The sequence below is a fragment of the Lepus europaeus genome, chromosome 10 (assembly GCF_033115175.1).
Source record: "Lepus europaeus isolate LE1 chromosome 10, mLepTim1.pri, whole genome shotgun sequence".
Taxonomy (NCBI): Eukaryota; Metazoa; Chordata; class Mammalia; order Lagomorpha; family Leporidae; genus Lepus; species Lepus europaeus.
This window is the reverse complement of record NC_084836.1, coordinates 76,836,885-76,851,590: the sequence shown is the minus strand read 5'-3', so window position 1 is coordinate 76,851,590 and position 14,706 is coordinate 76,836,885. Positions and strand designations below refer to the sequence as shown.

Below are 14,706 nucleotides of genomic sequence, written 5' to 3'. Positions count from 1 at the left end.
CTGTCTGACGTCATAGGAACCATGGATCTGAGCTGTCTGATGTCATAGGACCATGGATCTGAGCTGTCTGATGTCATAGGACCATTGATCTGAGATGTCTGATGTCATAGGAACCATGGGTCTGAGCTGTCTGATGTCATAGGAACTGTGTATGTGAGCCATCTGACACTATAGGAACCATGGGTCTGAGCTGTCTGATGTCACAGGAACCACAGATCTGAGCTGTATGACGTCATAGGAACCATGGATCTGAGCTGTCTGACGTCATAGGAACCATGGAACTGAGCTGTCTGATGTCATAGGACCATGGATCTGAGCTGTCTGATGTCATAGGAACCACGGATCTGAGCTGTCTGACGTCATAGGAACCATGGATCTGAGCTGTCTGATGTCATAGGAACCACAGATCTGAGCTGTCTGATGTCATAGGAACCATGGATCTGAGCTGTCTGATGTCATAGGACCATGGATCTGAGCTGTCTGATGTCATAGGACCATGGATCTGAGCTGTCTGATGTCATAGGAACCATTGATCTGAGCTGTCTGATGTCATAGGAACCATGGATCTGAGCTGTCTGATGTCATAGGAACCATGGATCTGAGCTGTCTGACGTCATAGGAACCATGGATCTGAACTGTCTGATGTCATAGGACCATGGATCTGAGCTGTCTGATGTCATAGGACCATGGATCTGAGATGTCTGATGTCATAGGAACCATGGGTCTGAGCTGTCTGATGTCATAGGAACTGTGTATGTGAGCCATCTGACACCATAGGAACCATGGGTCTGAGCTGTCTGATGTCACAGGAACCACAGATCTGAGCTGTATGACGTCATAGGAACCATGGATCTGAGCTGTCTGACATCATAGGAACCATGGAACTGAGCTGTCTGATGTTATAGGACCATGGATCTGAGCTGTATGATGTCATAGGAACCACGGATCTGAGCTGTCTGACGTCATAGGAACCATGGATCTGAGCTGTCTGATGTCATAGGAACCACAGATCTGAGCTGTCTGATGTCATAGGAACCATGGATCTGAGCTGTCTGATGTCATAGGAACCACAGATCTGAGCTGTCTGATGTCATAGGACCATGGATCTGAGCTGTCTGATGTCATAGGAACCATGGATCTGAGCTGTCTGATGTCACAGGAACCATGGATCTGAGCTGTCTGATGTCACAGGAACCACAGATCTGAGCTGTCTGACATCATAGGAACCATGGATCTGAGCTGTCTGACGTCATAGGAACCATGGATCTGAGCTGTCTGACGTCATAGGAACCATTGATCTGAGCTGTCTGATGTAATAGGAACCATGGATCTGAGCTGTCTGATGTCACAGGAACCACAGATCTGAGCTGTCTGACATCATAGGAACCATGGATCTGAGCTGTCTGATGTCATAGGAACCATGGATCTGAGCTGTCTGACATCATAGGAACCATTGATCTGAGCTGTCTGATGTCATAGGAACCATGGATCTGAGCTGTCTGATGTCATAGGACCATGGATCTGAGCTGTCTGATGTCATAGGACCATCGATCTGAGATGTCTGATGTCATAGGAACCATGGGTCTGAGCTGTCTGATGTCATAGGAACTGTGTATGTGAGCCATCTGACACCATAGGAACCATGGGTCTGAGCTGTCTGATGTCACAGGAACCACAGATCTGAGCTGTATGATGTCGTAGGAACCATGGATCTGAGCTGTCTGACGTCATAGGAACCATGGAACTGAGCTGTCTGATGTTATAGGACCATGGATCTGAGCTGTCTGATGTCACAGGAACCATGAATCTGAGCTGTATGATGTCATAGGAACTGTGGCTCTGAGCCATCTAACACAGGAACTGTGATCGGAGCCATCTGACATCACAGAGACCATGGATCTGAGCCCTCTGACATCACAGGGACCATGGATGTGAGCCATCTGATGTCATAGTAACCGTTGCTCTGAGCTGTATGACATCATAGGAACCATGGATCTGAGCCGTCTGATGTCGTGGGAACTGTGGCTCTGAGCTGTATGACATCATAGGAACCATGGATCTGAGCCCTCTGACGTCACAGGAACCAGACCTGCCCCTCTCCTGATGTGACTGGGGAAGCAGCTGTTAGCCAGGCTTCATTCTAAATAATTTGAGTTTCGGTAGCTCCGGGCAGCCAGTGGGGTCACCACAGATGGGGTAGGGGAGAGGGAGGGCAGCTGGAGGCCCAGTGGTCTGTGAGGCCTCAAGGGAGCCTCGAGGCGCAGCTGTGCCCAACTTCACACCCCTAAAGCAGTCACCTCCCAGCACTCACTCAAAGGGAACATGCAGTGTTCCATGTGCCAGAAAACTTGACGTGAATCTGGCAGTCATGTTCTTTTCAGATCTTCCAGCATGGGATGCCTGCTTTCTAAGTCAGTCTTGGGTTTGCTTCCCAGCCCCTGCTCCTAACTCCATCTCTGTCAGTGCACACCCTGGGAGGCCCCAGGCGATGACTCAAATAACTGGGTTCCTACTGTCCATGTGGGCCACCTGGACCGAGTTCCTGGCTCCTGGCTTCAGCCTGGCCCTGCCCTGGGTGTTGTGGCATTTAGGGAGTGAACCCCCTCTTTTTGAATAAATAACATAAATGCTTTTTTATAGTAAAATTTTCCAGGCTGGTGTTGTGGTACAGCAGTGTGAGCTGCTGCCTACAAGGCGAGCATCCCCTTTCAGAGCACTTGTTCAAGTCCCGGCTGCTCCACTTCCCACCCTGCTCCCTGCTTATGTGCCTGGGGAAGAAATGGAAGATGACCCAAGCTTGGGCCTCTGCCACCCATATGGGAGACTCAGAGAGTTCCAGGCTCCTGGCTTCAACCTCACCCAGCCCTAGGCCACTGTGGCCATTTGGGGAGTGAGCCAGCACATGGAAGGTATCTCTTTCTATCTTTCTCTCTCTCTCCCCCTTTCAAATAAATAAATCCAAAGCCAGGAGCCAGTAACTTCTTCCAGGCCTTCCATGTGGGTGCAGGAGGCCAAGCACCTGGGCCATCTTCTGCTGCTTTCCCAGGTACATTAGCAAGGAGCTGGATAGAAAGTGGAGCAACTGGGACTCGAACTGGCACCCATATGAGATGCCGGTGTGTCACCCAATCTGCTACTGTTACTATCCTGCAATGCATCTTCCTTAGCCTGGAGCACCCTGTGCACTTGCCCTGCTCAGCAGGTCTGTGTCTGCACAGCCTTTCCCAGGCTGTAGCTTCCCCTTTGCCCCCATGGCCACTCATCCCCAGAGAGCACCCACCCACTGACAGCCGAGTGAACGCGTAGCAGAGCTGGCATGCTCCCGTCTTCCCTGTAACCTGTCTCTCTTGTGAAAATGTCTTTCCATCAGAATTGACTGATTGCAACTAAGGCTTCACCACTTCCTGAGCTTGGCACTCTGATGCTTCTGAACGAGAACTGGTGAGGGTTTGGGACACTGCCCTGAAGTCCAGGTCTTGGTTTCCTGGGAACTGTGGCATACTGCTCACCTGCTTCCAGCTCCCGTGCTCTGAGTGTCTCCGCAGAACCCCATGTTGAAATCACACCCTGTTGGGAGGATGAGGAGCGGGGAGACCCAACCCAGCTGTGGGATTTGGAGGCGGGAGGCAGTTAGGGCTACATGAGGCCACCAGGATGGGGCCCCGAGCCAGTGGGATGGTGCCTGTATAAGAAAAGAAGGAGGCCGGCGCCGTGGCTGAACAGGCTAATCCTCCGCCTTGCGGCGCCGGCACACTGGGTTCTAGTCCCGGTCGGGGCACCGATCCTGTCCCGGTTGCCCCTCTTCCAGGCCAGCTCTCTGCTGTGGCCAGGGAGTGCAGTGGACGATGGCCCAAGTGTTTGGGCTCTGCACCCCATGGGAGACCAGGAGAAGCACCTGGCTCCTGCCATCGGATCAGCGCGGTGCGCCGGCCGCAGCGCGCTACCGTGGCGGCCATTGGAGGGTGAACCAACGGCAAAAGGAAGACCTTTCTCTCTGTCTCTCTCTCACTGTCCACTCGCCTGTCAAAAATAAAAAAATTAAAAAAAATTAAAAAAAATAAAGAAAAGAAGGAGACCTCAGCTGCTTCTCATGTACTCTTGCCACATGGTGCCCTGGGCTGCCCTGGGAGCCCTGTCAGCAAGCAGGCCCTCGGCACCCTTGGCTGCTCTACCTTGAACTTCCAAACGAAACTCCTTTCCTTAAAAGTTACCTATCTCAGGGCCAGCATTGTAGCATAGTGGGTAAAGCCACTTGCTGCTTTGCCTGCATCCCATATGGGCTCCGGTTTGTGTCTCGGCTGCTACACTTCCAATCCAGCTCCCTGCTGATGCGCCTGGGAAAGCAGCAGAAGATGGCCCAACCGCATGGGCTCCTGCACCCACGTGGGAGACCTGGAGGAAATCCTGGCTCCTGGCTTTTGCCTGGCCTAGCCCTGGTCTTTGTGACTATCTGGGGAGTGAACCAGCAGATAAAAGAGCGCTCTCTCTCTCTCTCTGTAACTCTGACTTTTAAACAAATAAACGAATATATATATATATATATATATTTTTTTTTTAAAGAGCCTCAGGCATTTTGTTACAGTAACAGAAAGCAGAGTCACAGGACCGCGGTGCTCCATTGGGCATGGGGACCGGGGACAGCACAGCCCAGCCGAGGTCGCTGCTGCGCTTCCGCAGATGGTACTTCCTGGAGTCTCAGCTTGATCCGCTGTTAAATGGGAACAGCGGGACCAAACCGTGAGAACGGCCACCTCCGGGGTCTCCTGCAGGATCCAGCATGCTTGATGCATAAAAGTGTCACGAAGCTTAAAGAAAGAAGCATCGGCCGATCTGCTGCCCAGGTGCGCTGCTGACGCACGACCATCTGTGCTTTCCCTCTGCCCCCTGCCTCTCAGAGGCTGGACCTTCTGGGGCAGCTCAGCCTATGACTTCTGAGTCACTTGTTTCCCAGGGGACTCTGCCTGGTCCCCAGGGGACAGGGCTGCCTGGGGGTGTGGGGTGGAGGGAGGCACGGTCAGGAAAGAATGCAGACTCAGCGCCTCCAGCTGGACAGTCGCAGCCCTCCTGTCTGTCTCCCAGGAATTAGGTTACCCCTGGGCGGCCTCCTTTCCCTTCTCTGATAGCCTTGACGACAGTAATTTTCATTTCCCCTTACTGTTCTGGGAGACAGAGGAGGGGACCACAGGAGAGGTGCACCGAGTAAAAACAGCAGAAATCTCATAGTCGTGGCTCCAGGAACAGAAGGCTGCAGGTGCAGGAAGAGCCGTGCAGCAGGTGGCAGAGAGCCACACACACATCCTGCAGGTCTGGGGGTGGGGAGCAGGGACAGGACTGTAGGAGGACAGTGAGTCACCAGTTCCCCCCCCCCCCAGGCAGGGTCCCTGAGAAGTCCCTGTCTGTTATTTGAATGAACCCCTGGACAGGTGCCTGTGTGCTCCCAGCCCATGGACCGACTCAAGCAGGGAGCACCTGTGCTCTGCTGAGGCCACAGAGGCTCTGAGTGCAGGTTCATTTATCAAAAGAGGAAAGGATACCATTGTCACCTGAGGACTTCCTCCAAGGAGCAGGAAGTGGGGGCAGAGGGTAGATGGATGGCAGGCTCTGTCCACACGGGTCACCCTCATGCAGCTCCAGATCCACACCATGGTGGGGCAGGCGGGGCAGGGAGGCTTGCAACAGATCCTCCTTTGAGAAGACATTTGCTGACTGTTTTTTGAGGACATCATGGAGTCAGGTACAGCTCCGTCTCCCCAGGGGATAGGCAGGTGGAAAGAGTGACCCGATGTTTTCATGAGTCAGCTGAAGGTAGCAGGAGCCAGCAAGGCAGGAAAATCCACTCTAAGGGCCGGGCAGGTGCACTGAGCGGGCAGGAAAGAGGGGTCCCTGCACCAGGCGCTGCTGGGGCTAGGAGTGCTTCTGGCACTGGCTGCTTGCGCCTGGGACCACGCTGCACCCTTGGTGGGAGGTGTGGGAGGTCGTTCTCACTGCTGGGTGAGTGTTGGAATCACCTGAGCTGCTTTTAAAAAACTCCCTATGTCTACACCTGCTTTGCTGTCATGGGAAGCAGCAGTAGCAGAGTCTGAAGCCAGCTGGGAAGGCAGCTGCCCGGTCTGGGTGGACGGCGGGACCCAAGGTGGGTCTTCAGGTCAGAGTCCAAGGCGAAGTTCAGGGGCAGTGTCCTCCTTCTGTCCACACTGGCATTACTTGTGTTGTCTGCTGGTGGGGAAGGGAGGCCTCAGAAAGCAAGGTAAAGTCCCCAGGGACATGCTCTGGCAGACCACAACCCCCGCCTTCAGTGGGCCACACCTTTTCCCCACCATCCTGCTCTCGGCTCCCAAACATCCCGTAGTCTCCATGGGGTGATGCACAGCACTGAACAAGCCCAGAGCCTGTGCCGTGGTCCCCTCTTAGCCCCAGTTCTGCTTTCTGCAATTCCAGCTACCTGTGGCCAACCGAGACTTGAAAACATGACATGGAAAATTCTAGAAATAAATGAGTCGTAAGGTTTCGAGTAGTGTGTGGTTCTGAGGGCCCAGATGAAATCGTGCTCCACCCGGCTAGGGCTCCACCCGGCTAGGTCGTAGCTCGCGCCTTAGCCCGGTGGTGTCTGCGTGGTCTGTCCACGCCACCCTCCATGTCACAGCATGGCAGACTGTCCAGGTTATCGGTATGTGGTCAGTTGTTCTACTGTACTGTAAGTGGTGTTCATTTCTCACTGTCTGCACTCACGAACTAGGCAGAGGTAGCAGAGTCTGTATAGGGTTCAGTGCTGTCTGCAGTCTTGCATCATCCACTGGGGGTGCTGTGGGGACGGGGACCATGTCCCCGCAGATAAGAGAGGGCTGTGGGTGGTGTTTTTGCCTTCCTATTGTCAGTGAGAGTCACCTTGCCCAGGTCATGCTGTATGGGTGCTGCCTGATGACACAAATGACATGCTGGCCATGCTGCCCACGACGATGACGTCATGCTGGCCGTGATGATGGCTGCAGTGCTGGCACTGATGAATGAAGTCATGCTGGCCAGGACGATGATGTCATCCTGGCTGTGATGATGTCATGCCAGCCATAATGATGGCACTGATGACTCCATGCTGGACATGCTGATGCTGATGACGTCATGCTGGTCATGGTGTTGGTGCAGATGACGTCATGCTGGCTGTGATGATGGTACTGATGACATCATGCTGGCCGTGATGATGGCTGCAGTGCTGGCACTGATGAATGAAGTCATGCTGGCCAGGACGATGATGTCATCCTGGCTGTGATGATGTCATGCCAGCCATAATGATGACACTGATGACTCCATGCTGGACATGCTGATGCTGATGACGTCATGCTGGTCATGGTGTTGGTGCAGATGACGTCATGCTGGCTGTGATGATGGTGTCAGTGACGCCATGCTGGCTGTGATGATGACACTGATGGTACCAGCCAGGCACAGAACCCCCATGCTGGGGCACCCCCTGGGATGGTGCTCTCATGCCTCTTCTCTCTCTTGCAGAGCGACTATTCGAGTGACACCGAGAGTGAGGACAACTTCCTCATGATGCCGCCCCGGGACCACCTGGGCCTCAGCGTCTTCTCCATGCTCTGCTGCTTCTGGCCCCTGGGCATCGCAGCCTTCTACCTGTCCCACGAGGTAGGAGCGCCGTCGGCCACCCGTGCACACAGCATGCGGTGGTGAGGACAGGAGCAGCCCAGGGATCCAGGGGAGGAACGCCTCGGAGATCTGTGTCATCCCTGCCATGGCGGAGTGGCTGGATATCAGCCGGAGAAGCTGCCCGGCACCCTGGGGGTCAGGGCGTGATGTGGGTGCGTCCCTCCCAAAGGCAGGACAGTGTTCCGGAAGTGGCCTGCTTGAGGAAGCAGGCAGGCCTTTGGTAGCCAGCAGGTGATCTTAGGGATTCTGACCTCCAACTTGGGCATGGGGGTCACACCAATGGGACCAAGTCCAGTGTTGGAAAAGCAGTGAGAAGGCAGGGAGAAAGGATGGCGTACCTTGTTGGAGGTTCTCGCTCTGCCACAGCTGGCCTGTGCTGCGGGAATGGCACATTTCCTGGAGACTGCTGAACGTGCTGATCCGCAGCCCGGTGTGGTTCCCCCTGGAGAATCCAGTTTTTATGATGCTTTTGCTCTAGCACAGGAAGCGCCATCATTCAGCAATCATCTGTATCCTTGCTCTTGTAAGCCAGAGAAAGACAATTCCGCCAGCCAGTTGGGGTGTGTGTGTACAGCATCACCGTGCACCACCACTGCCCCAACCTAAGCAAGGAGACGGGTAGCCCCGCAGGTGCACCCAGTGCTCATGGCAGGTTCCCAGGGAGCTGCTTCTTAGGGATCCCCCTCCGGCTTCTCGGATCTTGGGGCTGAAGTTGCCATGCAGGTGCGTTGTTGGAAGTGTTTCTTTCTCTCAGCTTGGAAACAAGATGAGTCCAGCTGCTGTGTTGAAGGGATATGCCTGGCCAGAGGGGAACCCTGGTCATGTCCTTGGTGGCTTTCTTTTTCCCAGCTGCACACCCTGAGTGGCAACTGCCTCCCACCCCTTCCTGTGAGTCCCAGGGACCTGAGCAGCTGGAAAGCACATCCAGGCAGGGTGGTGTGGAGCACGGGTGGTTTTGGAGGACAACATAGGGGTGCTGTGAAATCCTACATCCCCAGAGTGAGCCTGAGCAGTTGTTCCAAGCCCAGCTCTGGCCTCAAGGGCCTCTCTGAGCATGCTCTGTGTGCATTTGTCCTGCAAATGTCATCAGCCGCCAACTCCAGTGGCAGGAACGCCAGGGGCAAAGCCAGACTCCTGGTGTCTGGCAGGGCCTGGGCAGCTGTGTCATAGCAGCAGGTGACCCTGAACCCCAAGGCCAGGCTGCTGGGTGCCGCAGGTTGAGAAGTACCAGGATCTGGAGAAAGACGTGTGCCCACAGTCCGCCCTACCTGTGTCAGTGGCCCTCAGAGCCTGGATTAGGAGTCTGCAGCAGGCAAGATCTGTGTTGCCACAGGGCAGAGAGAGCCGGCTCCTGGCACAGCCTGGGCAGCCCCAACTTTGCCGTGAGCTGAACGAGGCAGGGCATCAGAGGCATCCCCAGATCTCTCACCTACCCCAAGCTCTGCATCTTGGGGCCACTCTCATCTCTCTTGGGCCCAGCCGCTGGGACAAGCCCATGCACATCTGCCACAGGGGATACCACCAACACCAGCCATAGTTCAGTTGCCAGACTGGGATTGTGGTTGTGATCAGGATTCCACCGGGAGAGAGGGGTTAGCTGTTCACGGAAGAGAGTAGACGGCAAATCCCTAAGGATGCTGCATGGTGCCCAGTCTCTGCTGCCCCACGAGTCTGGGGTTTGAGTCCATCCCTGGAGGGCAAAGCATGGACAGCACCTCTGTCTACCAGATTGCAGCGCTGGGAGAAGTCCAGGCTGCCCGTGGCGGAGATGGTGGTTCAGATCCTCTTCCTCAGAAGGTAATCTCATTCTTGACATAGCCTGAGCGCCTGAGGCTGCAGGGTGATGATTCGTGACATTTAATAACTGAAAGGGCAGAGAAGGATTTTACGATTTGTTCAGCTGCCACGGTGGAAGGCGGGTTCCAGAGAGGCGCAGGGAACACTCCTTGGAGGGGAAGGTCAAAGACTCTTGCAGAGGTCAGGGGTCATTGTCACTGTTGAAGTTGGACAGGGGGACCCCGGGCTCAGGGTCCTCAACCTTTCTTTTCATTGGACTTCGAGAATGGGTTTTACTTCAGTGGAATCAGGAGGCAGAAAGAGATGCTTTTTATTTTAAGATTTATTTATTTATTTCAAAGGCTGAGTTACAGAGGGAGAGGGAGAGAGAGAGAGAGAGAGAGAGAGAGAGAGAGAGAGAGAGAGAGAGAGAGAGAAAGCACTCTCATCTGTTGGTTTACTCCTCAAGTGGCCACAATACCAGGCCAAAGCTGGAGCCAGGTGCTTCCTCCTGGTCTCCCACATGGGTACAGGGGCCCAAGCACTTGGACTGTCCTCCTCTGCTTTCCCAGGTGCATTAGCAGGGAACTAGATTAAAAGTGGAGCAGCCAGGACTCAAACCTGCACCAATGTGGGATGCTGGTGTCGCAGGTGGCACCTTTACCCACTATGCTACAATGCCAACTCTGAGGCACTGTTTTTGTAAAGAAGTTCCTGTGCAGAGCCTGTGTCCCAGTCCCGGACTGGAGCTCCCACGCTGGGCCCGCTCCTGGGTAGTGGTCCCCTGCACCGTTAGCAGCCGCGGCATTCAGGGTGTTGCTGCAGACCTGGGCTGAGGCTGAGCACCCAGTGCAGCATCACCGCGGGTCCCGTGGCCATGTGCACCCTGTGCCTGCTTCTGCGGACACACCATTGCTAGCAGGCCACTGCCAAGGGCAGGACGTGTGGCACCACATGGGACACGCATGCTCTAAGAATCCTTGCACTACATGAAGTCAGTGCTGGCGAGGCAGGCTGTTCCAAACAGATGGACTGGAGATAGGGGCAGCCCAGGGCCATCTCTGGACCATGGCCAGTGCCTCCTGTTATGCCGAGTTGTTGGAGTGCAAGGGGCCCTGACAGTGCCACAGCACACACCCTCTTCCCAAGCCTGTATGCTGGTCTCAAGGAAATCTTTGACAATACCTGTGACTTCTGTGGCTTTTTCCTATTTTCACGGATCCCAGTGAGGCTGTGCCTTGCTCCTGGTCACAGTGACCATTCAGTGAATTCTAGGAAAAGTACACAGCCCTTCAAGGATAGCATTACAACAGACTATGGTGATTTGATGCAGTTGTGCTGTGGGGAGGAGAAGGAGTGGCACCATGGACATAGAAGCCTGGAGTTCTTTGCTTAGCAAGTGCCTTCTTCATGCCCGTTTCTTGATCTGTGCACTTGTGTTAAAACAACTCGCATAGCTTGGGAAGTGCACAAGATAGAAGCCCCCGAGAGGTGGTCAGGGAGCAGCTGGTGACAACAGCTCCTCCATACTGCAAACCTGCAGCATCCAGATGGACAGGCAGGGTAGTGGCACCTGGGAAAAGGCAGATTTCCAAGAAGCTGTTGGTAAAGTAGCAGTCATTGTAGTCCCAGCAGCGGTGTGCCATGGGTTACGGCCAGGCCAAGCACTTTACCTTACCATGCACCAAGTTTTATGCTAAGGGCACCTTTGCTTCTTAGGATGTGGCTGGGTACCTGCAGCATCAGCATCCCCTGAGTGTTTGTTAGAAATGTACTTTATTGGGACTGGCGCTGTGGTTCAACAGGTAGAGCTGCCACCTGCAATGCTGGCACCCCGTAAGGATGCTAGTTTGAGTCCTGATGCTCTACTTTCAATCCAGCTCCCTGTTAATGCACCTGGGAAAGCAGCAGAAGATGGCCCAAATACCTGGACACCTGCCACCCACATGGGAGACCTCAGAAGGAGCTCCTGGCTCCTGATTTGGGCCTGGCCCAGCTTTGGCCATTGCAGCCATCTGGGGAGTGAACCAGCAGATGGAAGACCTCTCTTTCTCTGTAACTCTGACTTTCAGAGTTTCCATGGCCCTGCCATGGAGCTGCTCCATCAATTGCCAGGGTGGCGTGCAGAGATCTGCATTTTCAGCAAATCTTCAGGCTGATTCTGGCGGTGCTCAAGTTTGAGCAACGCCCTTGAACTTGCACGGTCTCGTGGGAACTCTGTGACGTGTGGCTTTGACTATGTCCACTTTGTGGAGTGGGACTCGGGAGTCAGGAGGCTGAGTGATGTGACAAAGGCCAGAGCTGGTTAGTGTAGGGCTCCTGGGCAGCTCTGGCCTGGAGGCCACCCTCTCGGGGAAGGTGGCCGGCTGGGCCCTGAGCTGAGATGGAGGTGCGGGCGGGGCAGTGTGGCTCTCTGTCCACAGCTGCATTTCACCCCCACCGGGGTGAGTCGGCTGACCCAGTCTCGACACAGGCAAGCTTTACAGAGCGCTGGAGGGTGCGTGCGGTGCGGGGTGGGTGGCGGGGCCCCGTCTCACAAGAGGCGCTCCCGAGTGGTGGTGATTTCCTGGAACCGCCATCTCCGTCTTACTTGCAGTGAGTCTGAGAGGGAGCGGATTGTTAGCTCCATTTGACAGATGAACAAACAGTTTCAAGGATTAAATAACACACAGGAACCAGAAAGGCAGCGATCGTGGGTGCGTGAGGCCAATATCTGTCCGTATAACTCTCAAGACCAATTTCTGCAATATAATATGCTTTTTTATATTCCTTAAGAGAGAAAGACAGAGAAATGATGGAACACTCCCCAGATGTCCACAACAGCCAGAGCTGGGCCAGGGCTGAAGCTAGGAACCAGGAACTCAGTCCAGGTCTCCCACATAGATGGCAGGGACCCAGGCACCTGAGCCATCACCTGCTGGCTCCCTGGGGTCTGCAGCCAGGAGTCAGGAGCCAGAGCTGGGTGTGAAACTCTGGTGCTCCGATGTGGGGTGTGGGTGTCTTGGCCACCTGCTCCCCGGAATGCACCTGTGACAGAACCACAGCGTCTGTCTCTAAATCCACATCCACCCACTGCAGTCGGGATGTGGGCGGCAGAACGGGAGATGCCTGATGTCTCATGATGTGGTGTCTACCCTCACAGCCCCTCACTCATACCACTGGAGTCTGAAGCTGGAGATCGTCACCCAGAGGCTGCCTCCAGTCTGGAACGGGCACCCTCCAGGCCTGGGTTCCACATGCTGAGGCTGCGGGCTGAGCATCCCGCATCCAAGCATTTAGGATGTCTTCATTGCATTTCACTCCGTAGAATGCTCTTTCCTTTACTCACTGCCATGTTACAGCAATAATTAAATGAGAAAGGAGTATGCAGAACCAGATTGTGACTTTTATGAATAGCCCAGCAAAGGGCATCGGGCAAGTTAGGAGGGGAGAGAGAATCCCATGTTGGTGACGAGAAAGCTGGCAGCAGCCTGGACGGCCATTCATCCACTCATGCAGTGTTTGCTGCAGGCTGTCACAGGCCAGGCCCCAGAGGCAGCAGTGAAGACTACAGAAAAACCCTCCTCCCCACCCCCACCCCCACACCTTCCCAGAGCTGCCATGCCCAGGGAGAGTGGCAGGGAATAAACCAAGTAAAGCCACAGGATGCTCCAAGTAGAAGCAGCTGGAAACGGATTTGGGGAGTATGGAGCTGGGGAGTTTTGAATAAGGTGCTCATGAGGACACCTGATGAGAAGACGGCATCACTGGATGATAAAATTGCAGGCCTGAGCCGTAACGAGCCACTGAGGAAGAGCTGTTCCAGGAGGGGATCAGCCATGCAAAGGCCCTGGGGTAGGAACATGACAGTGGCTAGGAGTCATGGAGCCAGCTGCCCATTGGGTGTGTAAGTAGGAAGTGGGGCAACAGAGGGAGCAGGACAGTGGCTAGCGAGAGCAGATGCCACAGAGCCCTGGAGGCTGGATCAAGGAGCTGGCCTATCTGGGATGAGCAACCACTGGGGCACTGAGCATAGGAGAAATGCCATCTGCTACTCTCTGCCCCGGGAGCCAGGGTTGTAGGCTGCTCTCACAGTCCAGGAGCATGGCCATGGCAGCCTGGACCAGGATCACGCCTGGGACTTTGCTTTTGTAAAGATTTATTTGATTATTTGAAAGGCAGAGTGACACAGAGACAGAGACCGAGAGATCTTCCATCTGCTGTTTCACTTCCCAAATGCCTGCAACAGCCCAGGCTGCACCAAGATGAAGCTGGGAGCCAGAAGCCCCATCCATCCAGGAATCCCTTGTGGGCAGCAGGAGCCCAAGCAGTCAGGCCACCTGCTTTCCCAGGTGCATTAGCTGCATCGGAAACACAGCAGTCTGGACTCACACAGGTGCTCTGACATGGGACATGGGCATTGCTAGTGGTGACTTAGCCCACTGCCCCACAACCTTGGCCCCGGTGGCTGGGGATTTATTAAGAAGTGGGAAAGAGCACATGTTTGGTCTAGCATTTAAGACCTTTGCATTCCATATTGGAGGACCTGGGTAGTTCCAGCTCCAGCTCCCAATTCCAGCTTCGACTAACTCCGACCCTGAGATGATGTGGGGGAGGCTCCATTCATTGGATTCCTGCCATCCCCATGGGCATTCTCAGCTCTCCACTTTAGCAAGGTCCAACTTTGCAGCCATTAAGGATTGAAACATTGAATAGGAGTTCTCTCTCTCTCTCTCTCCTTCCCTCCTCTCTCAAATAAAATAATTTTTTTTTACAAAGATGGGGAGATGCAAGATGTCTTTTGGAAGAACCACTCACAGGTGGTGGTTGTGCCATGAGAGGAACAGAGAAGGCAGGCAAGGATCCACAGAGCAGGGGTTTTCACAGCGGGAAGGTGGCATGTCCAGGAGCCACATGGAGCTTGTCACAGACCCAGTCGAGTCTGCAGTGTGCTCAGGTGGAGGTGCTGAGCAGTGGCTGGGCATGCACCCCTGGAGGTCACGGGAGATGTGAGGGATGAGGACATGAATATAAGAGAAGAGCTGGGCATTAACCTTGGAGGGGGACATAGACCCACTGGCCAGCAGCCTCAAGGGTGTGCAAGAAGCAACAGCCCCATGGCGCGGGTTTCGGAAGGAGGAGGTGAGGAGGACCCAGCAATCATGCCACTGGGACAGGGTGGCAGGTCCTGTGGTACAGCACAAGAGGGACCCATGGGCACTGGAGCTGCTCCCTTTCTTGATCCAGCCGCTGGCAGCACACTGCCAGAATTCTTGGGCTGTGCACCTGGGC

General features: G+C 54.6%; 1 protein-coding gene across 1 annotated transcript in view; it reads left to right on the top strand.

Moving 5' to 3' along the window:
- SYNDIG1 (synapse differentiation inducing 1) overlaps positions 1-14,706 on the top strand; it is a 105,517-nt gene that overhangs the window by 33,457 nt on the left and 57,354 nt on the right. The window contains exon 2 of the mRNA XM_062202240.1: positions 7,501-7,638. Within this exon, the coding sequence (XP_062058224.1) occupies positions 7,501-7,638 (138 nt within the window). The remainder of the gene's footprint in view (positions 1-7,500; positions 7,639-14,706) is intronic.